This window comes from Vicugna pacos, chromosome 13 (assembly GCF_048564905.1).
Source record: "Vicugna pacos chromosome 13, VicPac4, whole genome shotgun sequence".
Taxonomy (NCBI): domain Eukaryota; kingdom Metazoa; phylum Chordata; class Mammalia; order Artiodactyla; family Camelidae; genus Vicugna; species Vicugna pacos.
The window spans coordinates 5,321,363-5,348,139 of NC_132999.1; the positions used below are offsets into that span (position 1 = coordinate 5,321,363).

The 26,777-nt window shown below is 37.5% G+C and overlaps 2 protein-coding genes across 9 annotated transcripts in view; one reads left to right on the forward strand and one right to left on the reverse strand.

Moving 5' to 3' along the window:
• SPATA1 (spermatogenesis associated 1) overlaps positions 1 to 26,777 on the reverse strand; it is a 63,139-nt gene that overhangs the window by 6,051 nt on the left and 30,311 nt on the right. For 2 of the 7 annotated variants that reach the window (XM_072974115.1, XM_072974110.1), the window contains 4 exons: positions 24,424 to 24,620; positions 22,114 to 22,212; positions 19,840 to 19,924; positions 17,391 to 17,530 (listed from right to left, as the gene is read on the reverse strand). In XM_072974115.1, coding sequence (XP_072830216.1) covers positions 17,508 to 17,530; positions 19,840 to 19,924; positions 22,114 to 22,212; positions 24,424 to 24,620 — 404 coding nt within the window. In that variant the 3' untranslated portion in view covers positions 17,391 to 17,507. Of the gene's footprint in view, positions 1 to 12,464; positions 12,571 to 16,698; positions 16,787 to 17,390; positions 17,531 to 19,839; positions 19,925 to 22,113; positions 22,213 to 24,423; positions 24,621 to 26,777 lie in introns of those variants that run through there. The other 5 variants (XM_072974112.1, XM_072974113.1, XM_072974111.1 and 2 more) reach the window with 5 other exon arrangements.
• Positions 193 to 18,458, forward strand: CTBS (chitobiase). 2 transcript variants are annotated; one of them, XM_015240681.3, is made up of 7 exons: positions 193 to 422; positions 3,282 to 3,420; positions 3,899 to 4,107; positions 12,358 to 12,529; positions 14,173 to 14,270; positions 14,647 to 14,793; positions 18,041 to 18,458. In XM_015240681.3, exons 1-7 carry the CDS (start codon positions 246 to 248, stop codon positions 18,230 to 18,232), a joined length of 1,134 nt encoding a protein of 377 aa, XP_015096167.2. In that variant the 5' UTR covers positions 193 to 245; the 3' UTR covers positions 18,233 to 18,458. The 2 variants fall into 2 exon arrangements, with proteins under 2 accessions (XP_015096167.2, XP_072830217.1); XM_072974116.1 differs by lacking the exon at positions 14,647 to 14,793.

The following is a 26,777-nucleotide window of genomic DNA, read 5'->3' on the forward strand; positions in this document are numbered from 1 at the left end:
ACGATATGCACCTGAGGCACCAAGGTCCTAGTTCACTGGGCTCGACGTGCTGGGGGAACCTCGGCGTTTCTGCTTGGTTCAAGCCCCGGGCTCGGCGACGGCCCCGCCCGCCCGGAGCCCCGCCCCCGCCCCGCCCCGCCCCGGCCCCGGCCCCGCCCGGCCCCGCCCCTCCCCATCCCGCCTCAAGGCCCGCCACCGTGTCCGGGATTCCGCGACTCGCTCCCGCTGCCCGCTGAGACGCCAGCATGGCCCGACTACAGCTCCGGAGCCGGCGCCTCGTCGTTCCCTCCCAGCGCGGGGCTCCTGGGCTTGCTCCGCTGCTGCTGCCCCTGCTGCTGGCTCTGCCCCTCGCGGCCGGGGCCAACTGCCCGTGCAAGAACCCAGCGCTGTGCAACCCGATCACCCACCGCCTCAACTTCGAGGTCAGTGCCTCTCTCTCCTGACCCTCCGGGTCTGCTCCTCAAGGACCTAAGAGGAGTTACAGTAGAAGAACCGAGCCCTCAAATGAGGTGCTGGGGTGCAAAACCGACTTTAACCACTCACGGAGGGCCCGTCTGTTCAGATTTCCTTCAAATTTAGAGGTAACTCAGGCTCAGAGAGGTTGAGTAACTCTTCCCAGGTCTCACAGTAAGTGGTATTCCGACCCAGATCTGACTCCAGGTACAAGCTCCTTGCGTTGCCGTGCTGTGCCTCTCCGGAGACGCTCTGGCCAGACAAGCAGCGAGGTCGCGGAAGGAGGTACCCGCTAAGTGGTAAGACCCGTTGGTTTCCAAGAGAATGAGGATGAGTTTGAAAGAATCTCAGCACTGCCAAAGTCCAGTGGAAGACACTGTTCTGCTTGCCTTGTTTTTCTATATCTGCCACCCAAGAAAGGGGACAAAAATAGGTCTCCTTCTACCTACCTATTTATAAGGTCTTGGGCAGCTTTAAGGGAACACCCTTTCAGAGGCAATGTGAAGACGACCTGGCTGCTTGGCCTTTGATGACTGCAGCAGGAACTGGACACATCAGGCAGGTGGAAAAGCTTAGTTCAAAAGAGCAATTCTTTTGTAAAGACAGTGGCTAATCGAGCAGATTACATTTGGGGCAGGAACATTTAAATGTCAATAAAAAGTACATGTAAACTGCTAAGAAGAAATAAAAATGGTGGAAGTATGTCTGGAGGACCTGCTTAGTGTGGAAGCCCAACATCTGAGAGACTTCCTGTAGCACCCAGTGCCTCTTAGTGGGGTAGGCAGTGTCTGTGGGCCTCTAAAAAAACCAATTATGCAAAAAAGCAAAATTCTGTTCATTTGTATGTTCGTAGTAAATGGTCTTTTCTCTACAGACCTACATTTTTCAGACACAAAGACGAAGGTGCCCTACTTTTTCCCTTATATTTTTCAACTGGTTCATCAAGCTGATTTCTATTATATCACAAGCTATCTATATATTTTTAATAAATTCAATCTTAGTTATCAGAATTGAAATAGGGTAAGGTTTGTGATGGACATATGAATCTAAAAAATCTAAAAACAAGGGGCTGTTCAATCTCACATTCTGTAATTTTTATTTTTTCAGTGGGCAGTTGCTTAGTAAAATGGGTTATGCACAGTTAATTCTGAAAAGCAAACAAAAAGCCGAAAAGGAAATTGAAAATTAGGAAAAGTCTGGCTTAATTTTTACAGCAAGCTCTCCCCACACTCCTTCATCCATTGTCCTCACAGTGGCCCAGTGATCATTGATACCCCTCTCTCTCGCTTTCCCCCCTCTCCCTCTCCCAGACTGTTTGTCTCTTATATTTTTTAATGCAAATCTTATGATCCTCATGCATAAGACACTCTAATGGCCTCCTGTTCATCTCAGGAGAAAATAGAAAATCCTCAGTGGTCTGTGAAGCCCTGCTTGATCTTGCTACCTCCTATCTCAGTAGATTTATGTTTCCACATACTTTCAGGATTTCTGTGCTCCAACCGCATTGACCTTCTTTTGGCTCCCAAAATTCGAGACCTTTGCCTTTTTTTATTCCCTCTGCTGAGAATGCTCTTTTTTGGTCTATGGGTACCCCTCCTCCATCCTGTCTAGGTCATTGCCCACATTTTAGTCCTCCCCTAAAGAATGCAGTCCTCAGGGAAGTTTTCCTGCCCTACCAGGTCACAGGTCCCCTTTATATGCTGTCATAGTGCCCTGCATTCCCATGTAGCCCTTAACACTATTAAATAACTAATGGAACTGGTCCATGTCACTAATGCCTGGCAATATACCCCGCCTATGCCTTATTGGGATTCAATAAATATTTGCTAAATCAATGAATTAACACCTTATTTGGAGTAAAGTAAAAATGATCAGTGTTTCTGTGCATCTAGAATTATCTATGGAAAAAAATATATGGGAGAAACATAATATCAACCACTTTAGCATTTAACTTGAGCACTATTCTAAGAAGTCAGGCTCACCAAAAATCACTCATAGGAAATGCAGTGTCTGTGGGTCCATCTGGAGCAGCCAGAAACGCGAGTAGTCTTAACCGCCTCCCTTTCTCTTACCTTACTCATTCAGTCAGTCAGAGTTCTGTTCATTTTGCCTCAATGCAGTGTCTGTGGGTCCATCTGGAGCAGCCAGAAACGCGAGTAGTCTTAACCGCCTCCCTTTCTCTTACCTTACTCATTCAGTCAGTCAGAGTTCTGTTCATTTTGCCTCCGTAGGATCTTCCAGGTCTATTCATTTATCTCATAATCTCTGCTGCTCTACAACTTCAGTTGAGCTCACCTCCTCCACTTGTCTCCAGTCTTCCAGCAGCTTTCCTATTACATGTTCTGCCTCCACTTTTAGCCTCTCTTTAAAACTATTTCCCACTCCAGCTGACTTTTTCTAAAATGCATACCTAAAAGATGTATATTCTCTTATTAAAACCCTTCCCTCAGGATAATGTCTCAAGCGGGCTTGCAAATCCCTTCATGATGTAACCCTGCCTACCACTCTCTCGTTCTTTACTGCTGTCTCCCTCCAAATTCCAGACATCAGCTCTACTCAGTATTTAGTTACAAACCACCACGCTCTCTCTGCCTCCAGGCCTTGGCACTTTCCACTATTTCTTCCTAGCCTGCCCTCTCCTACTTTCTGGACCCCACTAATTTCCTCTGCCACCAATTATATTGGGACCCCTATGTCTTGTTCACTGTTCTACTCTGTGTCCACCAGTGCCTGGCATGTGACTGATGTTTAATTAATGTTACTTTGGGTGGTCAGTGTGTTATTCTTCTTGCTTTAAGTGAAAGTGCTTATCCTTGTTGTTTTGACAGGTCTTTGTGTTTGATGTTGGACATAAAGTTTGGAAATATTATGACTGGTCACAGATTACAACTGTGGTACTTTTTGCAGATTATGACCCAGAACTTATGTGCCATGCTCATTCAAAAGGGGCCAGGGTAGTGCTAAAAGGTGAGTTACAGTTTTTACCACGTGTCTATACAATTGGTAAGTTTACTTGCATCATCTGTGATCCTGTATTTCCAGCAAATTCCCTTTTCGTGTTTACCTAGTATATTTTATAGCATCCTAAAATTTTTTTCCTAAAATTAATCTTAGATACTGTTTATTTCTCAGATATGTTTTTAAATATTTAAATGTGAATCCTGATTAGCATAATGACCCTTTGCTAGCCGTAGTCCACAATTTCTGCTTTTGAGAATGATATTACTAATTATGCATAACGGTTATTTTGTAAATTAATGACTAATGATTTTCTGTGATTTTGATATATTATTTCTTCATTTGGAAAACTTGAACTGGGGGCTTAGAATTCCAAATAAACAAGATATCTTAAAGACATTTGATCTGTTTGGAATGGGTTTGTAAAGTAAATTTTATTAAACTGTGAAAAGCATATATGTACAAAATATGTATATTTCTTCCATAGGAGATGTATCTGTAAAGGATATCAAAAATGCTACTTTCAGAGCATCCTGGATAGCTAAGCAAGTTCAGTTGGCCAAAACACAACATATGGATGGAATTAATCTAGACATAGAGCAAGAAGTCCAGCGTTCATCACCTGAGTATTATGCATTAACTGCTTTAGTCAAAGAAACTACAGACACTTTCCATCGTGAAATTAAGGGATCACAGGTAAAAATTCATTTGTTGTTTTTTGGAAACCCCTTATCTACCCTATCAAAATGTATTCATGAAGGTATGACTAACAGAATCTCAGGGTTTTTTTGAATATTTCTTTTTTAAATCATTTTTTATTGAGTAATAGTCATTTTACAATGTTGTGTCAAATTCCAGTGTAGAGCACAATTTTTCAGTTATACATAACATACATATATTCATTGTCACATTTTTTTTCGCTGTGAGCTACCACAAGATCTTGTATATATTTCCCTGTGCTATACAGTATAATCTTGTTTATCTATTCTACATTTTGAAATCCCAGTCTATCCCTTCCCACCCTCCACCCCCTTGGCAACCACAAGTTTGTATTCTATGTCTATGAGTCTGTTTCTGTTTTGTATTTATTTATTTATTTTTTAGATTCCACATATGAGTGATCTCATATGGTATTTTTCTTTCTCTTTCTGGCTTACTTCACTTAGAATGACATTCTCCAGGAGCATCCATGTTGCTGCAAATGGCATTATGTTATCGGTTTTTGTGGCTGAATAGTATTCCACTATATAAATATACCACTTTTTCTTCATCCAGTCATCTGTTGATGGACATTTAGGCTGTTTCCATGTCTTGGCTATTGTAAATAGTGCTGCTATGAACATTGGGGTGCAGGTGTCATTTTGAAGTAGGGTTCCTTCTGGATATATGCCCAGGAGCAGGGTTCCTGGGTCATATGGTAAGTCTATTCCTAGTCTTTTGAGAAATCTCCATACTGTTTTCCACAGTGGCTTTCCTTGCTTCCCTCTCCCACTCTTAATGATTTAGATGTCTTCTTTTACAATTTTGTGTTTATTCTTTTTTTAATTCATGGCAGTTATCTCTTTCCAGTTATGAGTTTCTCATTTTTGTAGCATCCTGCTTCTTTTCTATTTAGAGTAGACCTGTCAATATTTCTTTCAGCATGGGATTATTGTTGCTAAACTCTTTTAGTTTTTGCTTGTCTGTGAAGTTCTTTATCTCTCCTTCTAGTCTAAAGGATAGCCTTGCTGGATAGAGTATCCTAGGCTGCACCTTTTTTACATTCAGGACTTTGAATATATCTTGCCCCTCCCTTCTGGCCTGTAGTGTTTGTGTAGAGAAATCAGCTGGTAGCCTTATGGGGGTTCCTTTGTAACTCACTCTTTGTTTTTCTCTTGCTGCCTGTAGGATCATTTCTTTATCCTTGACTCTGGCCATATTGATTAGGATATATCTTGGTGTGGGTCTGTCTGGGTTCTTCCTGTTTGGGACCCTCTGAGCCTCCTGTACTTGGATATCTGATTCCTTTAGGTTTGGGAAGTTTTCAGTCATGATTTCTTCCAATACCTTTTCAATCCCCTTTGTTCTTTCTTCCCCTTCTGGAACCCCTATTATGCATAGATTGGCATGCTGTATATTATCCCATAGGTCCCTTATATTGTTTTCATTTTTATTTCTTTTTCTTTCAGCTTTTCTGATTGGGTGCTTTCTGTTGTCCTGTCTTCTAGGTCACTTATTTGTTCCTCTGCATTATCTAGCTGCTTTGTACAGCCTTTAGATCAGTTCTCATTTCAGCAAATGAGTTTACTAATTCTACTTGGTTCTTCTTTATAGCTTCTGTTTCATTTTTGACATATTTTATATCTCTAAACACTATTTCTTTTAGTTTCTTCAGTACTTTGATCACTCTTTTTTTGAAATCCTGATCTAGTAGGCCATCAATGTCTATTTCCTTGATCGTGCTTTCAGGGGATTTCTCTTGCTCTTTTAATTGGGAGTGGTTCCTTTACTTCCTCATATTGCTCATATCTCTCTGGCACTGTGGCTGGTGGGCGGGTGGGTCACTCCCCCTCCTGATGCTGCAGTCAGATGCTGTGCTCGGGCGAGGCAGGTGGGTGAATCGCGCCCCCTCCCAGCACCGTGGTCAGGTGCTGCATTACTGCCAGGAAGGCGGGTGGCTGCCCGCCCTCTCCTGGCACCGGTAGCTCCACTGCTCTGTGCAGCTGCCTGTTCCACCTCGGGTCGGCGCTCTGAAGGCAGGCTTGGGGAAGACCGTGGAACAGCTCCACCTCTGCTCCATGCCAAATCTCAGCTCCTTGTTGTCTTGGCAGTGTGAGTTCTCTGAGGTGCCGGGGCAGAAAGAGCCTATCTGTCTCAGGCTGTAAACAAGTCTCAGTCCTGCCTAGGAGGTTGTGGAGCCCCCAGATGCGGATTCAGGTCTCAGCCCCAGCCCTGCCCCTGCCTAAGCACTGCACACAGGAGATGGCAGCTGTGGCTGCACCCCACCTCTCTTCTCATGAGAAGTGCCAGTAATGGTGCCACGGGTCAGAGGAGACAAAGGCTACGGTGTCTCTGCCCCCAGGGCACACAAGCCTTGTTGCTTTGCTTTTTCGCAATTTATGGGGGCCCGAGGTTTTTCTGCTCCGTATCCCCTCCCAGCCACAGTGCGCAGCCCCCTGTGGTCCCCGGGGGCTGCCTCAGCACAGCCGCCCCCGTCCTCCACCCCGCTCGGGCGGCCTGGCCCAACCCCAGCTGCCGGCTCACGTCTCGGGCTGGGTGTTGCAGGGACCCTTTGTGCCCATTTAACTCAGTTCTGTTGGTCACTGGGTGCTCGGGGCAGATCTGAGCCTCGGAGGTTCCCCCTCCTTCCTGTCGGCCTCTCTGTTGGAGAGGGGGAGACCCAGCGAAGAAGCGCCATTCCTCCTTTGCTGCTCCCTCCCCGCGGGACAGATCCCACAGTGTTTTGCTTTTTCTTCTTTCTTTTTCCCTTTTTTCCTACCAAATTTTTGGCATCTTTGTCTTTCGAAGAGGGCGATGTTCTGTCAGAATTCAGCAGGTGCTCTGGTTGGCTGAGGGGACCCATAGATGTGAGTTTTGGTGTATTTCTGGGAGGGGGTGAGCTACAAGCGTCCTTCTACTAGGCCATCTTGCTTCTCTCTCCAGAATCTCAGTTTTATTGAGTAGGAAATAGTTTTAGCATATACATCCTAAAAAAGCTTTTTCCGGCACTTTTGAGGTTCTTACTAGAGAAGTTTTACAAAATTTTAAAGTGCTAAATTGGTTCTCTATTCACACTGGGATGTAACACTGGAATTGCCCCACCTAACTGCTTTGCAGCAGGGTTTGAAATATTAGATAGGCAGTAGGCTCAGCAAGAATCAGGAAGGGTTTAGCTGCACAGGTCCTGCTTTCATGAGTCCAGGACAGAAACAGTTCTTGCCTAAGAGTTGAGGTAGTTCTGGGGAAGTGTCTCGCTTGCGCCACAGACTCTGAATTACCTGCAGAGCACCCAAGGCCCAGTAAGGCTCAAAGGCCTAATTCCATGGAACTTGTCAGAGCTATGACAAAAGGCAGCATACTTCCCTACTACCGTAATGAGTATGATCAGAGCAGAAGGTCACAACATGGCATCTTGAAGGCAATGTATGAGTAACAAAGGATAATGTGGTCCCAGATCAGTGATTCTCAAAACTGGCCATATACCAAGATAACCAGGAATCCTAAAAAAATTACACACACACACAACACACACTGGATCCCACTCCTGGAGACTATTATTCAGAAGGTTTTGGGTGGGCCCAGAATCCATGCTTCTAAACAGTTTCATTGGTGATTATGATTAAGAACTACTAGACCAGAGATTCTAGACCAAATAGACATAGGAGGCCCCTAAATTCCCTCCACCCGCGGATGTGTGGAATGTTCAGTTACACACGGAGCAACTTCCTCTGAGAGAAATCCAGAAACTAGCTGAGTGACTTCTACACATCAGGTCACTGAGAAAATAACCGCATTGAAACGGGTAAGCAAGGTGAGACATACTTGTCATAAACCCCATTCCTGACACACCACACAGTCAGGAGCAAACCTCCTACTGCCAGCTTCTCCCTGAGGAGCCAAAAGTTTGGACCACACATTTAGCACCCCAACTTTTAAGACTCCCATGAGGGATGGACCCCCAAGTTACCTAACTCTAAAAGCCAACAGCACTCGCATTCACAAAGCCCCCTAGGGCCATAGCAAGCAAAGATGAGGTTCTTAGCAGGCACAGGAGCACTTGTGGCATCTGATCCCGCAGAGCTCAGCTCAGAGGAAGCAGGCAAAACACCCGTCCCAGGTCTATTCCTGCCAGGGGCTTATCTGCATATTTCACAAGTGCTGCCTGCGGGTCTAATTAGCACGCAGATAGGTAATCACTGCAATCTTTTCCAGAGCCCGAAGAGGCTAGTAAGCATTTCCCCTTGCTTGCTTTTTTGTTTGTTCAAATATTAAAAGTAAGTCACCAGTATTTCCCTGGAGGGAGCATTTCCACATCTCTAGCAGCCTAACTTTGACGGCTGCCATCCAAGGGATGGGCTCCCAAATCACCTAGGTCTGCTACCCGGCAGAGCTTGCATTTTTGAGTCCTGAAGACAGGAGCAAATAGGGAGGCAATTTTTAAACAGGGCAGGAGCCTGCCACGGCTATCCACCCAAGCTCCGGCAGAGGGAGCAGGCAAAACTTCCAGTTCTCCCTGGAAGGGGATCAAGTGCCTACTTTCCTAGCTGCTGCCTGAGGGTCCAGCTTCTAATGAGCCTGCATCTAGGTGCTGACTGGGATTCTTCCCTTCGGGACCCTGGCGGATCTTGGCACACTCTCAACTACTACGAGCTACACATAAAGAACAAAGATAGCTCCTTGGACAGTCACAAAGTTTAGGCAACCAGGAACTCAGGCGAGGTTGAATGAAAAGGTCTGTTTCCCACATGAGACCAGCCTGTCAAGACGGGAAGAGCTGGTTGTCTTATCTAATGTGCAGAAATGAACACAGAGATTTAAGGAAAATGAAGAATCATGGGAATAGATTCCAAATAAAAGAAGAAGATAAAACCTCAGGAAAAAAGACTTTAATGAAACAGAGAAGTGATTTACTTGATAGAGTTCAAAATAACAGTCATAAAGATGCTCACTGAGGTCAGAAGAGCAATACATGAACAAACTGAGAATTCCAACAGTGACGTACAAAATATTTAAAAGAAACCAAACAAAATCATTGAGAAGCAGCGTCTGCTAACTGCACTGAAAAATTCAACAGAGGGGTTCAACAACAGACCAAGTCAAGCAGAAGGAAGGGTTGACAAACTTGAAGGCAGGGCTGTGGAATTCATGTAACTAGAATAGCAAAAAGAAAAAAAAATAATAAAGAGTGAAGATAGCTTGAGGAACTTCTGAGATACATCAAGTGGGCCAATATGTGTATTACTGGAGTCCCAAATACATTAAACAAACACTAAGATATCTGAAGAGAGGAACAGACAGCAATACAGCAGTAGCAGCGGACTTCCATACTCCACTCTCAGCAACGGACAGATTGTCCAGACAGACAGATAATCAATAGGGAAACTTCAATAGGGAAACTGTAGTTAGACCAAAAGGAGAGGCTGGTAAAGGGGTATAAACTTTAAGTTATACGATGAATGAGGTCTGAGCATTTACTACATAACATGGTGACTATAGTTGATAATACTGTATTGTATAATTGAAATTTGCTAAGAGAGTAGAACTTAAGTGCTATCACCAAACTAAGAAAGTACGTAAGTAATTAAGTAAGTGAGGTGATGAGTTTTTTAATTAACTTGATGATAGGAATCCTTTCACATATATATGCATATCACCATGTTGTACACTTGAAATATATTACAATTTTATTTGTCAATTATACCTCAGTAAAGCTAAAAAAAAAAAAGAAAAAAAAAAAGAAACTGCTAGGCTAGCCATTGAGTTTGTTGAAGACAGGGACCAGCTCCTTGATGACTAACACAGTATTTTAAAATTATTCGTTGAATATATAAATGATACCTGCCTTTCAAAATTTTGAATCTAGTTAAGTAGGATATATACAGTATAAACCAGTGACTCTAAACCTATCTCAGAATCACCTGTGAGTGCTTGTTAAAAATATTCCCAGAGGTTGATTCTGGCATAGATTCTAGGAACTGAATTTTTACCAAGGGTGAAAAGTGATTCTGGTATAGTTGGTCAAAATGAATTCGAGAATCACTGGGAAAATAATAAACAATATAAGGATTGACATCCCTGTGGCTTTATAGTAGGGAAGGTTTGTCAGTGTGGAATTCAGCTTTTCAGGTGAGTACAATTTGGATATAGCAAATACCTGGTATGCAGGCCACCATACTCCTCTCCTCACAAATTTTGGTCTCAGAAACTTTCCTTCTTTCTCCAGACTGGTGTGGTTAATAGGCTAGAATTCACGTCTGGGAAACAGCTTACGTGCTAGTCCTGACTAAGCTGCAGTGTGACGGAAGGGAGGACGAGACTGAGCAAAGGCTTCGCAGTAGGAATGTCTGCTTCCAGGTTTGAGGGGCAAGTGAACGATCTGAGTTACTATGTTAGCTTCATGATAAGTAAGTTAGTGGGAAGTACAGTTGCCAAGATGAGCCGGATTGTGGAAATCCAGAATGCCAGACTGAAGAGTATGCATTTTATTCTGTATGTAATGTGTTATGTGTAAAGAAAGTATTTGGGGAAGATGCTGGCAGTATATAAAACAGTCTAGAGGAGAAAGGGAGACTAGCAAGGACTAACCAACTAACCCAATAACCCAATAACTTGGAATTTATGGTTCGAATTGGGATGATGATGTAACTCTAATACTCAGCAAGCGTTCAGTATTCACTGAATTAATTAATTAATGGAAAGGAAGGGGCAGGACAATTGTAAGAGGCCACCCAAAGGAAAATATGAGATTAGTCATGAGGTGTAAGGGAAGAAGAGTCAGAAAATGTCCCAAACGTTCTTAAACTGGCAACCAGAAAAAAAATGACTAATGTGGAGCCTGGAAGAAGAAATGAGTTTTTGGGAAAAGATGATAATTTAGGATTATAGAGCTGTGGTCACAGAGTTAAAAAGCTAGAAATGCTCTTGAAGAATTCTTTCTACACCTTCATTGTTCACAGGTGGGAAAAGATTCAGGTATTTTTTAGACCTAGTTATAAGAGAGCTAAGACCAGAAACCAGAGTCTTCTGATTTCCTTTCTAATATATTAACACTGACAGGAAAGCCAGGTGAAAATATTCCTCCTCCCGAGGAGAGAGGTAAGGACTTACAAAGCGGGTTTGAAATTTACCCACTTAGAGGTAATCAATTCCTTTCTCTAGTACCTTATTATACTTCCATTGTGTAAGAGAAGACAGTGACAACATGAAGTCCAATACATACACATTTCACTTTATAACCTATTTTGTTGGAGAGCTTTGAGGAAAGCTTGTACTTATAAAGCAGAGCTTCCTTTAATGCTCATAATGAGAAAATTATAGACAGAATTTTGAGAAAGTCCTAAAAACAGCTGTAGTAGAATAAATTGGCCAAAGTGTAAAAATTCTAACTAAAATACCTCAATTTTCATAATATTATGTTTGTTGAGAGCCTAATAAAGAAGAAAACCTTTAATGAAGCTTTAGAACATTTGCACACATGTAAAACAAGGCTAGTTAATATTCAGTTAAGGCAATGAATCTTTCAAAGAGACTCATCATTGATGAAGACTGGCTTGCTATTCAAAATGAAGGATAATTTATCATTCAAGTTTTATTTGAATATTTCCGTAAAATAAGAGCATTTAAGTGATTCGCTCAACATTTCAAGTTGATTAATATATACCTGTGGCCATAAAACACCACTATTCTTGAGCTGTAATGTCGGACTAAACCTACTGTGTAATGTGATTGTAAATCAGGGGCTCAAACTCCCAACACAGCCCAGTCAGCTTGTGCCAACAGATGACCTATGTAGCCTTCATGGTATTTTTAAGACCTCTGTATCTGAATTCTTTTAGTGTGCTTTTACTCTCTAGTTGCTTATAGGCCCTACCCTGCAGTCATTACACCTGTTTCCTTCAATCAGTTATCAGTCTATCCTTTGAAGGCATCTGGGTTTAAAACTCTTCTTCTGCACAGAGCCCTGCTCCTGGTCATTGTGTATGTCCATATACACTTGGGTCCAAATATATGTCCATTATCCTAATATATGTCCAAAACATCATCCAAAATACATGTCTGGGTCAGTCCATGTAGGCAAAAGATCTGTTTCTCAGAATTGTTCTAGTTCCATACATGTCAAACCCTACGTTCATTCACGGAAGCAGTTCTTTTTTCTTGGATAACGCAAGGCAAGAGAATATATAACCAACAAAACATGCGCCATAATATACATATTTGCTCATGTTACATAAAACAGTTTTTCCACAGGTAACCTTTGATGTTCCTTGGTCTTCAAACTGCGTAGGTGGAAGGTGCTATAATTACACTGAAATTGCATATGCTTGTGACTTTCTCTTTGTGATGTCTTATGATGAACGAAGTCTGCCCTGGTCACAATGTATTGCAGGAGCCAATTCTCCCTATACTCAGACATTAACTGGTAAGAATTCACAAAATGACCATTTATCAGTAGCATTAATTCTGTAACCGCAAACATTAAGATATATTTTAGTATTCCTAAGTCATTTGTATACATTTTCCATTTGTAACACTTTTCTTGAAACATATAAAAACCATTTAATTTAGAGAGCTCCAAAGTTTACAAAAGGTTTTCAAGTTTTCAATTACTTCTTCTAAAAATCTTGTGGGACAGGTATATTAATATTACCCCTCTATTTGGGTGTTAAGTTCTCATGACTGACCAGCTATTAAGTATTATATGGTAGGGATACAAACAGGTGTTTTAACTTCAAGTCAACACCCTAGTCAGAAAGTTACACAAAGAAGATACTTGCTTATTTAGAATTTGACAGGATATTTTTGTTGACATAACCAGTGTTAAATAATAGCAAGGGTAGCTATAATATGAGCTCCTATCATACATGATTGAGAGGATTGGCTTTACCTTTTTTGGCACTTACTCTTAGTACCCACATTAAATGAAGAACTGTATCCCTGTCAGAAGTGAGTACTTCCAGTCTGTAATTCATATTACGTGGCCTTTGCATTATCCTTTCCAAAGTTTGGATTGGCTTGTATCCCACTTGCCAATTGAATAAAAGATTTCTTGCTATCTTTTGGACTTAAGTGAGATTTTCTTGGATAGTTGGCATTGATTTAAGGGTTAATTAATACATAAAAATTCTTTTCTTTTTCATATAGAGGTAAATTGTAGAACCTGGCCTCATTTTATTATTTCCTAATTGTTTGGACAGAATAGTCTGATCATAAGCATATTCTATTTAAAATTTGAAAAATAATTTGTTTAATAACAAAATAATCATTTGATCCAGTGTTTGCAAACTGTGTTTCATGGAAGAGATGATAATTGTGTACATCAATAAATGGTTCATTATCAAATATGTTTGGGAAATGAAACATACCCCACCCCTCTTTAGGATATTTCTAAGAGTACACAATAACTCTAAAGGTTCTGAAGAACAGCAAATTTACTCAACATCCTAGATAATCTTGGAACATATCTTGGTGGGAAAACAAATTCTGCAGCGTTGGGCAAGAAAGGGATTGATAGTACCAGGAATTTGTTCGTTTTTCTCTTTGTTTCCTTTAACAACAGATTATCTGCTACAGAGTATGACGGGAGCATTTCTTATCCCAAGCGTAATTCATGCTTATAGAATATTGATAAAATGTGGAACACATGTGCATTCTATAGCAATTATGAGACCATCCCTGCCAGAAAGTTTAGGACTTACAGAATTTTTTTAAAACTTTAGAATCTAGAATATCAGATCTATGCCTTAGCAGTTAACAGTCAGATTAGCATGCTTTCCTGAAATGTCATTGTTTCTGAAATTAAATTTTGAGAGTTTTCTGTTTCAGTTTGATCTTGTGTTTTCTATTATTCAAAAAGAAATAGTTTATAAAGTGATATGGAATTTATACTTCTTAATGGATGACCTCTATAATATCATGTTAGAGAAATATTGTATTATTATGTATTTTGCATGAATGTACCTGTTTTTACAGACTTAGATTCTGGACAGTTGTATAGCTTGTATGAATACATTAGTAGATATATGAAGAGAAAAAAATAAGCTTTTTCTGTCCCTATTCGATTAGGATATGAGGACTACATCAAGATAGGTATTAGCCCTAAGAAACTTGTAATGGGTATTCCCTGGTATGGTGTTGACTATACCTGCCAGAATCTATCAAAGGTAAGAGCAGATCATTTCTTATGTAATTTTTTTCTTTCTATTTTTTTTTAAAGCCTGTTGTGTTTCCTCTACATAAATTTTATTTAGAATTTAGAAACTTCTCTCTATATAGAATACATACACTTTATTGAGAATTTCTTTAACATAATTTGAGATGAAAAAGTAGACAATTTTAAATTATTAAACCCTATGAAAGTTTCTGAATATTATTATATTTTTATTTAATCATGAAATTTAACTTTTATTGTGTGTAGTCAGGTTATCTGTTTATGGTATGTATTTTAGATCTAATAAATAACTTTTGATTCTATATTTAGATTTGGCTCTTAAGATTTGCTTAAGATAATCTATAACATGAACGTTTTTGCACTTCAAGGATCATGTTTGTACCACTGCAAAGCACCCCTGTAAGGATGCTGTACACCAGCAGGTGCCCTATAAATTGATTATGAAGCAAGTAAACAACTCTCCTTCTAAAAGCCTGTGGGATAAAAGTCAGCAGTCTCCTTATTACCACTATCAAGTAAGACTTTTCACAAGTTATGAACCTTTATTCTATTAGTTTTCATAACTGCATATGTTCATAATTACGTATTTGATAGTAAGAATTTCTATCAGTTTTCTTATAGGATACAACATACAGACTACCGTTTACATGAGTAGTCTTGTCTTTGAATCTGTGTAATCAGATTTACCTCCCTTATGAGCAATTCAAGTTATGCTAATAGTGGAACTGCTCTGCACGGGCCACTTGTCATTTAGGTGACATAAAAAAAAAATGCGTATCACAAACAGGATTTCCTTAAGAGTTGACAATTAAATAAGGGGTCTGTGGCTTTTGAAAGGGCTTTGGACCAAAATAGGCTCCTTGCTCTGAAAGCCTCCATTTCAAAGTAGCCTTAAGATTCTGATGAGGCTCTTACATAGGGAGGAGTGAGGCTGAGAACAGGAGCTGCGTCATCATGGACTTCACAATGGAAAACAATATCATTTCAAATTTATTCCAAAATTCAAACTACGGGATATTAAACAAATTATAACCAACATTAGAAATTAGAGACGGAGAAATATTAAAACAGAAACTTGAAGAAATAGAGAAGATGACTGGCAAGTCTTTCAGGCAGTGTGTGACAAATAGGAACTGCCATACCAAAGGGGAAAAGAAAGTTTATTTTCTTCATAGTTTACCTTTAGCATAATAAAAACTTTTTCACATATCAGAAATCTAAGTACAGATCATCCTTGAATTCACCTTGGATTATGTTACTATTAAAGGAGCCCTTAAATGATATGACATTCCAGCAAGAATTTATATTTCTTACTTATGGTCTGGTACTCATTTATAAAAATGACAGCAAATATACATATTTACTACATTATAATTGATATATACTTGTACATGCCTATCAATTATACAGAAAGCTTTCGTGTAGAGCTTTCTAAAATTTAGAATCTAAAGGATAAACTTATTAATTAAACTAGGGTATATTGTGATCCTGTCTTTACCAAAGAGTATTTATAGAACCCTCTTCTGGGAACTGTTAATAACACACACACACTAGTGGTTACCAGTGGGAAGAGCAGGGGGAGTGGCAACGTGGGGGGGGGGTGAGAGGTGCAAACTATTGGGTGTAAGTCAGGCTCAAGGAATATAGCTAATATTCTGTAATAACTGTAAATAGAAAGTAACCTTTAAAACTTGTATTAAAAATTTTTAAGTTAAACAAAATAAAGTTAAATTTAAAAAATAATATACTAACCTCCCCCCCCCCGACATGCACACAAATACACACACACGCACGCCATGGCCAAATATATTTGGAAAATACTATCTACTGTAAGTCCCTCTTGGAGATTTATAATGTCTATAATATTATATTCAAAGACTTGAGAAGTACCATAGTACATAAAGCCTTTTCACTGACTCAGAACCCTGTTTCCCAGCACTATTAGAAACATGCAGGGGGAACAGTGTTTCATGGGTATCAGTTTGGTAAAGGCTGTATGAAACCAATTATACATAGTTTAGAAATGTAAAATTTAGAATGGTTTTACCCTGTGGTGTATTGCTTTTTGTTAATTCCTGACTTATTTTTTTCTTAATATGTAAGAAGACACATTCTTTGATTTTAGAACTCAAGAAACATTTTTATGAGTCTTGAAAACTATTCATTTAATGGCACTTCAGACAACCATCGAGTTATAACAAATTTGTTTTTTTTTAATTCATTGTAAAATTCCATAGCAACCAAAATCAAGCTTCTATTTTAACTGAAGAGAATCATTCTGCTTTCTTATGCTGTCTCAGCACCAGCAGCTTCATCTTGCACTCCATATTCTTGGAGGCATATATTCCTTAACCATGCATGTATCAAATTTACATATACTGTTTTTCATCCTTTGATCCTTCACTGTTTGAGGCATTTGAAATTTCTTATCATATCAAAAAGGCTCAAAGCACTGGCTAGAATGATGGCAGAATTCAAAGGTATGTGTCTTTGGGTTTGCCCTTGACTCTGCAAAAAAAAAATCTTTCTATATTAACGTACAAGTTTTGCAAGTTGCCTTTTAGTACTGAGGCACAATTGGTACTAGAGCATGCATGGCTTTTTCTAGTACTAAAGATTTTAAAGAATGGAATATAAGATATAGTATGAGACATGCTTGAATTAATGAGTCTCCTGTACTTAAATACGCCACAGCTTATTCATTTACCAAGTGACTGTTGCCCTTTAAAGCAGCCATCTTAGGAGAGGATTCTGATTCCAGTGGTGCTACCATACGTAAAAATATTACTAGTATTCATTGAGAACTGCCTTTAAAGAGTTCCCCAGATATATATAAAAATCAGTAAATTATTTTAACTCACAGGTCATTCTATTTTTACTTCCTGTCTTTTCTCCTTCCTTTACCCTTTTGCCTAATTCTGCTCCTTTCCTCTTTCTTTCATCCTTTATCCAGTAGCATATATACCTCCTAAAGGGGACTGTGTTTAGTACTAGATAGAGGCACGTGATACTGGGGAGAAGAACTTTACAGGGTGGAAGGTGAGCATATGACCAGTTTCTAGTCTGTGGCTCTTAATGAGGTGTGTGCCTTGGTCATCCATGGGGTCCAGACTCAACGGGCTGTTAGAATCAATTTTATAAGACTTAGAAAAGGAGGTATTTTCTTTGTCCATTGCCATTACCTTTTGATTTGACTGATTCATCATAAACAAAACCATCTGTTGAGGTCCTAATTAGGCACATTTCCAGTAACTGTAGGGGATACAAAAAAAGTGTATAAGCTGGTTGTATGAGCAGTGATCTTCCTTAAACTTGGCTGCATCTCAGAATTACCTAATAGAACATTACAACATGAAACAAAAAAACAAATAAATACATGTTCTAGCATCAGCTCTGGAAGATTTTGATTCAGTAAGTTTCACATGGTGTGGGTCCCAGGAATCCGGTTTTGAAAGCCCTCATAAGTGATTCAGATGTGTACATATTGGTTGGTAATCATCAGATCAAAGCAAGGAAGGAATTTTAGGGCATAAGAAGAACCTTAAGTAGAATATATGGAGAGGCTCACCTGTGTAATCTCTGTTGTAAAAGTGCCACAAGCAATGACATCTAGAAAGTATCATATACAGAACCATGGAAAGTATTGTGCCCTAGAATTTTTATTATTTCATTGTATCCTTTTTGAATCATTGGATTTAAGAAATATTTTTCCCTCTTACTGTACTGAATACTTTCAATTTCCATTTTAATTTATTTATATAGGATAAGGCCGGTCATTTTCATCAAGTGTGGTATGATAACCCTCAGAGCATTTCTCTAAAGGCAGCATATGTACAAAACCGTGGCTTACTCGGCATTGGCATGTGGCATGCAAACTGCCTTGACTACTCTGAAGATGCTACAGCCAAAAAGCAAACTGAAGAAATGTGGAAAGCCTTAAGGAAAAAGCTGTGACAGGAATGAACATCTTCTGTCAAACTACTGAGATTTAGAAAAATGATCTGTAGTAGTTCTAGTTTCTTGAAGAGATTAAAAAAGTATACATTTTTGTCATGTTGCTATATATTTTAGTTATTTGTATACTCAAAAACAAATAAAGAATAAAGAAATGCTTTGATTGTTTGAATTTGAAAAAAATGCACATTTATATATATTGTGTACAACAATATAAGGGTTAAGAAACAAGTCAACTTACTATGTTAAATATTCCTAAAAGATGTTTAATACTATAGTTAGAAATAATTGCTTTCAGAACTTTATTATGCTAAAATTTTCCTCATGATATTAAAATGTATACTTATAAATCAATAATTTTTTAAAATATGTATAATTTGAAGTGGAATTGTTCAGAATAGATTTTTTTTAAAACTTAGTCTTTGAGAATCAGTAGTCAATAAATCTAAATTTAAAACTGCAATTTAGTGTCTTTAGGTTTATCCAACTGATGCAAGTCATTTTTCTGCTTCCTGGCTCCATATGCACTCATGTTCTCTGAGTCACTTGAGTTAAACTCACTTAGGCCTCCAGAGGGAAAAATGAATATAAAGGATCAAAATACTTAACAAAATACAAGAAGATAACTTAGTAGTAATATTTTGAATTAGTAGGCTAGAGCTACCTAATATTTTCCAGCTAAATTATTTGTTGAGGTTATATCTGAAATGCTTATGAAAAACTTGGTACTGAACCTGATTCAATTCAATTTACCCTTCCAATTATTAATATTCCTTCATTTATGGACCTCTGTGCTTCTTGGTTAGTCTTGTCTTCATGGTTAAATTTTCTCATTTTCTATATCTGCATTTTACTTTTAATTACCTAAAGACATTGGTTTCTCAACTGTTTTTTCTATCTACAAGAGAAATTTTGTGCAAAGAACTTTCTTTAAATGTATAGAAGTTTCTGTTCTCTTAGGCAATTAAGAAGAATATAACTGTGTTACACTTATATCAGTTCCTATAAATACTTAGATTAAAAATCTGCATCCTTGAACTCTAGATTTACATAAAATCCTGCCTTCCCTGCACATTTCCTCCTCTCCACGTTGGAATAAATGCTTATTCACAGTCATCTGCTATGATAATACTTCATTTCCTACTTAAAATTATTTATGGCAGAGTAACATTAACCATTTTCTGTAGTATTTGCTGAATTACTATTGTCTTTTTATTTCTAAAATTAATTTAAAAACTTTAAATTCTTAGTACTAATCTATCATGGCTGTGGATGCAAGTTAGATTCAAATTTATTAAAATATATAATTTTTTATTTCATAGTCATACTAGCTATTACAATTTAAGACTATTTAAAAATGAAGATGATAAAATATAGTACTATAAAATAATATATAGTATATTTGAAACCTTCAAAAATAATCAAAAATGTACCATTTTGGTTTTTTACATCTAATATTTCCTGAAACACTGTATAATACACACATGAAAAGGGAAAAGATATAAAACTTATAATTTATAAAAAACATTGCCAAAGAGAACAATGGTTAAACAAATTTGTTCAAGTAAGTAAATTTTTTGACAAATGAAAATTTTAAATTAACATACCTAATTGAGATTGTAAAGATGTATTAAACTTCTGTGTCAGTTCAGCTTTCAATGTGCATAAATCTGAAACTGCTTGTTTTCTCATCTATAAAAAAGAATTGCCTTTCAAAAATGAACTTTCATTTTACCTTTCTAAAGTTATATAATTGTCATATTAATAAGGGTTTCTATAACAGTTTTCACTGTCTTCTCTCATTTGCCTTAAATGCCTTCACTCCCACTGGATTACTACAGTAAAATATAGGCCATAAGTTGCAACTGCTAAATATGCTACCAAATTTCATTTATCAGTATATAAGCATCATAAAATTAAACTGTTCATAAAATTAAACTGTTCTAAAAATCTAGAGTGATAAAGAATTTTGCCTTTGTTCAAGTTTCAAAAATCTGTTCTCAATATATAAATATTAAAAATATTTAATTAAATATTAAAAATAGCTGAAAATAGTAAAAAACAAACCAAAACCCAAAATACCCCACAACCTCTGCCCCCTAAAAATAATTACAAAAAAAAACCCTTAATTCCCAGCCCTTAGAAACTGAATAGGTACTTAAGAAATATAATAGTGTTTACTCTGTGGCAAGCACTCTTTTAAGTGCGTGAATCTCTTTGACACTACAAATTTTTTATTGAAGCAGATACTGTTATTTCTCCCCATTTTACAGCAGAGGAAACTGAGGTGCCTAGAAGTTAAGTAACTTGCTCAAGGTATAAAACTAGTAAGTGGCACAGCCAGGATTCAGACTTAAGCCATCTGGTACAAGAACTCTTGCTATTCCAAGTATTGTCTGTGGACCATCAGCATTAGCATCACCTAGGAGTTTGTTAGGACTGAAGACTTTCAGGCTTCGCCCTAAACCTATTGAGTCAGACAGATCCTGCTAATTTTAACAGGATGCCCAGGTGATGTCACATTGTACTGTGAGAAGCACTGATTGTGCTATAGTATCTTGAATATGGTTGCAACAGATTCAAGCTAGGTTTTCTGTTCCTTAGTTTTGTATCTTATAGGTAGTTTTGGGTAAATTATTCAGAAATCAATAATAAATTCTTATTATATCCTCTATGGGACAATTAAGCACTATTGTTAAATGTAGGATTTTTTTCTCCCAAGTCTGTAGGCTGAAAACTTAGTTCTCTCTCTTTTTTTTTTCCCATTTGTCTTTCCTGTTTTTTCATTAATAATTCTAATATGGGTTCAAACCATTCACATGTAATATTTATAAGGTTAAAATACACAAAAATGGTAAGAACTAATGTGTATGCTTTCTGAAGAGCACTGAGAGAGCCATAAATAAAGTCTCTGGAGGTATTTTTATTACTTCCTTCTACCCATCCAACTATCCCTGAGTAGACAAGTTTCCACATTGAATTTCTTTCCATTTTTTGAATACACAGGAGTTTTCATTCACTGAATGAATTTTTTCTGAGTACATACTGTATAAGAATATTAAATAACTCCTTTTTTGTTTAAAATTGTCCTCTTTGTATTTTAAGTTTTAAGCTTCTCAGCGCTGAGCCAGGGTTTAGCCCTGAGAATGCTGCCAGTGAAAAGAATCTAGAACTATGCTGCCCAATAGAGTAGCCACTGGCCACATGTGACTCCTTAAGTTGAAATGAACTAAAGTTAAATCTAAAAGTAAAATTCAATTCCTCAGGCACATGACAAGCTACATTTCAAGTGCTCAACATCCTTACGTGGCTAGCAGCGACCACACTGGACAGTGCAGGTATGGAACATCTCCATCATTGCAGAGTTCTGTTGAGTAGTGCTGAGTCTAGACAGGGGTCATTACACTGTGTTGTAAAGCTACTTCTGATACAGAGGTGAATCGACAGCATTCATATAATATTATATATATGAAAATAACCAGGAGAATGAGATAAGGACCCAAGAGAGAGGGAAAAAATTAAAATTAAATGGGAGCTCAGAGAGCTCAGTGGTTTGTCAGACTTATTTATGAATGACTCTAATATATGAAAATTACTTCTAAAGTATTTTATGGAGACTCTATACTGATTCACAAGGTCTTTTTCTTTTATTTCTTAGTGAAATTTTACTAAATTTTACTTTGGCTTTGTTGTGAATCTTTTCACAGGATTTTGTTGTCATTCTATTTTTTTTTTCCATTCATGCTCTTTTTTTGTTAAGTTAACAATTTTAAGGCAGTCAATCCTTTTTACCCTTATGCTATTGACACCTAAAGTTAAAACCCCAAAATATTTTATTTCAAGGTAAATGTTATAATCTGATGAGGGGAAATGCAAAGTACCTTAACTTCTATTATGAGTTTCATTTTGTCAGTATCCAGTTTTCTCTTAAGTTGGTCAATAGCATGCTGAACCTCAGTGATCTGGATGATAAGGCAATTCTGTATGAGATATATGAAGATGTCTTTATTTAGTATAATATGTATTCATTTTTTATTTTAATTGCCTTGCAAATAGAAAGTACAAAGTGATATCAAATATCAAAAAAGCAAATCATGAAAATAACCTATTCCATAAAATAAACTTATTGCCTTAGAGTAATATTGAACTGTTGATTTCTTTAACTTTTATTTTGAGTTATAGTCAGTTTATGATGTTGTGTCAATGTCCAGTGTAGCGCACAATTTTTCAGTTATACATGAACATACATATATTCATTGTTGTATTCTTTTTCACCATGAGCTACCACAAGATCTTGTATATATTTCCCTGTGCTATACAATGTAATCTTGTTTATCTATTCTATACATACCTGTCGGTATCTACAATTTCGATCTCCCAGTCTGTCCCTTCCCACCACCCTCCCCCCTGGCAACCACAAATTTGTATTCTATGTCTATGAGTCTGTTTCTGTTTTGTATTTATGTTCATTTGTCTTTTACTTTTCTTTTCTTTTCTTTTTTAGATTCCACATATGAGCAATCTCAAATGGTATTTTTCTTTCTCTTTCTGGCTTACTTCACTTGGAATGAACTGTTGATTTTTTTATGTTTTAGGGACCACTTTCCTTTCGGGTCTACTACCATTTTCATGTATTATAAAAATAAATAGGTATTTATAAAAGTTACCATTAAATTAGCATCATAAAAACCAATAACTATTACTATAATAGGAATAGACTAGGTTTAAGATACTTAGCAAGGCTTTAGAAATTGGCATACTGGTTTATTAGCTGAATCAGATTAGAATTACTTTAAAATATTTAATAATGAAATTGATCTAAAATGGTAAACATTTACTCATAGAAACAGAACAGATTGATGGCTGCAAGAGGTGGGAGGTGGGGAACTGGGGGAAATGCGTGATGGTAGTCAAAAGTTGTGGACAGAAGATAAATAAGTTCCAGGGATGTAATGTACAGCACAGTGACTATAATTAACAGTACTGTATTGTATATTTGAAAGTTGTTAAGAGAATAGATCTTAAAAGTTCTTATCACACACACAAAAATTATAACTGTGAGTTGATGGATGCTAATTAAACTTATTGTGGTGTCCGTTTCACAATATATACATATGTCAAACCATGTTTCCACCTTAAACTAATACAATATTGCATGTCAATTATACCTCAATTAAACTGGGAAAACTCGTAAACTTTTAATATTTCATCACATCTAAAGGTAAATCTACACTCAATCATAATTAGCATATTATAATACATTTTGGATAAGTGGTATAAACTAACACAAATTAAACTGATAAATGGCCTCTGGAATTTGTTTTTTAATTATATGGTGGAATTTACTCAATTGAAAAATAAACTTCAGCAGGAGAGTATAGCTCAAATGGTAGAGTACATGCTTAGCTTGCACGAGGTCCTGGGTTCAATCCCCAGTACCTTCTCTAATAATAAACAAACAACTTAATTACCATCCCTCTAAAAAAAACTTCATGTCTTTCATCTGTCAAGATTCAAGATTATTTAAAAAAATGAATTGACCAAAATTTAATATAATTTAATAATTTCTCTAGAATATCACTACCTTTAGATTCTGTCGTTATCAAACCACCCTCCCCAATCCCAACTGAAGGAAAAGGAATGCAGTGATCACTTTTACTTTCTTGACATACTTCATCAGGTACTTATTTCTTTCCCAGAGAATCAGAAAGTGACCCTTTCCCTGGCACAGAGGTAGATCCTAATTAGTCTAAGTCAGTGTATAGTGTTTCCTGGTAATTATGATCAATCCAGGGTAGGCCTGGTTGATCCCCAAGCAGGTTAAAAGGGGAAGTTTTAAATATTTCATGCATCTAGGAGAGAGGCTGTCTCTTGTTCTGGAGGCACGTAGCCCTACTTGCCATAGGCAACTCTGATGCTATCATGAGGAAAAGCAGCCTTAGAAAGAAGCCGATACTGAAAATAACAGGGAGAAAATATATAATCAGAGGCACTTAGGCCCTTAAGGACATCATAAGCCGCTGATTCTTATTTCCTTAGTTCCCATTACATGAGATCATGAATTTACTCATTATTTCAGCCAGGTTTGTTACCAGTAGCCCAAAACATCCTAGATGCGGTAACACTAACATTACAAAGCATGTATTTTAAACAGAACTTCTCTAACAGAATGTGAACATATTTAGCAGTACCTTAGAGTCTGTGATGTTTGCCAGATTCTTAGGTCTCATCTTGATCTCCCTGGTTTCAAGTTGCATGAGCAATTTTTTATAGTAAAGTTCCAAATCTTCTCGAAGTTTTGTTAAAATCTCCTCCAACGATGCTGTCAATTTCTTTGTTTCAATGTACTTTTTCTTCCAAATATCACAGGCTATGAAAAGAGAAAAGGCTATAGTTTGATTAAACTTTTCAACCTGAAAAAGACCCTAGAGTTAATTTAAACCATTCCTCTCCCCTCTCCTTCCCCTCTTATATGCTGAGGAAATTAGAGCTAAGATAATAAAATGACCTGCCTACAAATATAATAAAATAGTGATAAATTCAGGAACCAAAACCAAGTTCCTCTTTAGGCTTGTAACTTATTTTTAAGAAAATCTTTCTTAAAAATACTACTTATAGCAAAATGTTTATATTTTTAATTTTGATTACTTTAATCCATAATCTGATTTGAATTCGCTATTTATATAATTAAAACTAAGAAAAGGCAAAAATATATTTTTTCAGATTTTCTTTGTTTTTTTAGCCCCTAAAAAAACTTATTTTGTGAAATCAGCTGATTTTGATTTATCTTTTATCAAAATTATTCCAAATATATCCCCAAACTTCTGTAGGGCAGAGTTTCTTAAACCTGAGACTTCTGATTGAGAAAATTCAAAATGAAACTGTGCCAGTTTAGAGACATCAATGAGCATCTAAATATAAACTTAACAGGAACACAAACTGCAAGCTGGTATATCAGAATATGCTTATGTTTCTTATTTTAAGATTATCAAAGAAATGAAAACCCCAAATTAAAAAATTCTATAAGGTGATTTAGTTAAAAGTATATAACCATATATATATGTGTGTGTGTGTATATAAAAAGATTTTAGCTATTCATTTCCCTCATGCCCTATATCCAACCCCTCAGCAAGGTCTATCGCTACCATTGCCAAAATACTGACTTCAGCCTCTGCATGTTCTCCCTTCTTCAATGCTGCATTCCTCATCAACCCACTCTCATCTTTTGAAAGCTGTGTTACCTTTTGAAAAGTCTCTCTGCTTCCACTCTTGCCCCTCAGGCTATTCCATACAGTAGCCATTCTGACGTTTCTAAAATATTTTAAAAATCATGGAAATCTCTAGCTTAAAAATTCTCCAATGGCTTCCCACATTACTTATAATAAAATCCAAATTCTTGAAGGAGCCTATCTGTTCCTTGCTGACCTTTTGATTTTCTCCCTCTACATTCCTCCTTATTTATCACACTCCAGCCACACTGGTCCTTAATTCTGCAAGCTTAGTTCTATCTCTGCACCTTGACTTTTAGTGTTCCTCCTGTTCAAACTCTTTTCCCCCTATCTCTTTACATGCCTGCCATTTTATTAATCAGACCTGAAGGATATCTCCTCAGAGAAGCCTTCCTTGAACACCCCAGCTAAAACATCTCTCCTGTTCCATCCCTCTTTACTTCGCTCTTTTAAATGGATTTAATGGCTCTAATCAGTAGCTGATATTGTCTTATTTGTTCACTGTTTGTCTCCTCCCATTAGAGGCAAGTTCCTTAAGGGCAGGGCCATGTTTGACTTGTTTACTGCCGTAACCTCAGCATTTACAACAATGCTGAGAAGTCAGGCACATAGTAGACTCAATAAACATTTGAGAGCTGATACATGCCTTTTATCTAGAAACATTCCTGTTGAAATAGAAAGTGACTAATCATTTCCATTTTATAAATAGAAAGAGTGAGGCACAAAGAAGAGAAACAACTTGCCTAAGTAAAAAGATTATTCTGGTATTAGAATCCTGGTCCTGTGATCTCTAATCCATTACTCAAATTTGATAAAATCGCTCTTTTAACAGTACAACAAGGCCAAATCATTGCCACCACTTCTGGGATATACTTTAATTACGAAGTAGAACCTGAAGAAATACCCCCTGACATTGTCCATAACCTCCAGGCAAACCTAGTCCTGAAGCAACAGTTTTGCTGTGAATTAACAATCTTAAAAGCAGTTAATCCCCGTATATACCTTTTACCCTTTTTATCCTCAGATACAACCCAAAATACAGGCCTCTTAAATTATTTAACATCTCTCAAACCATTTTCCTATACTTCCTCCACCTTGGCTCATTTTTCCATTTCTACCACCCTAACAACATTTTCTAATTCTTTTGCCGGGAAACTATTTTTCCTGCCTCATTTATCTCATTCATTCATTCATGCATTCAGTTTAGCAAAGCAGACAGACACACACACCAAAAAACTGAGCACCTAGGAAGACTAAGGCACTGCAAGAAGGCTTCCAGAGTGATACCCAAGCTGAGATTGAAAGACTAGTAGGAA

What these genes read in the sequence shown, in the direction of transcription:
- CTBS (XM_015240681.3), top strand. Translation starts at nt 246, where the DNA reads ATGGCCCGACTACAGCTCCGGAGCCGGCGCCTCGTCGTTCCCTCCCAG. An exon ending in CCCACCGCCTCAACTTCGAG is followed by an intron (nt 423 to 3,281) that starts GTCAGTGCCTCT and finishes TTGTTTTGACAG; the next exon opens with GTCTTTGTGTTTGATGTTGG. An exon ending in GTGAAATTAAGGGATCACAG is followed by an intron (nt 4,108 to 12,357) that starts GTAAAAATTCAT and finishes GTTTTTCCACAG; the next exon opens with GTAACCTTTGATGTTCCTTG.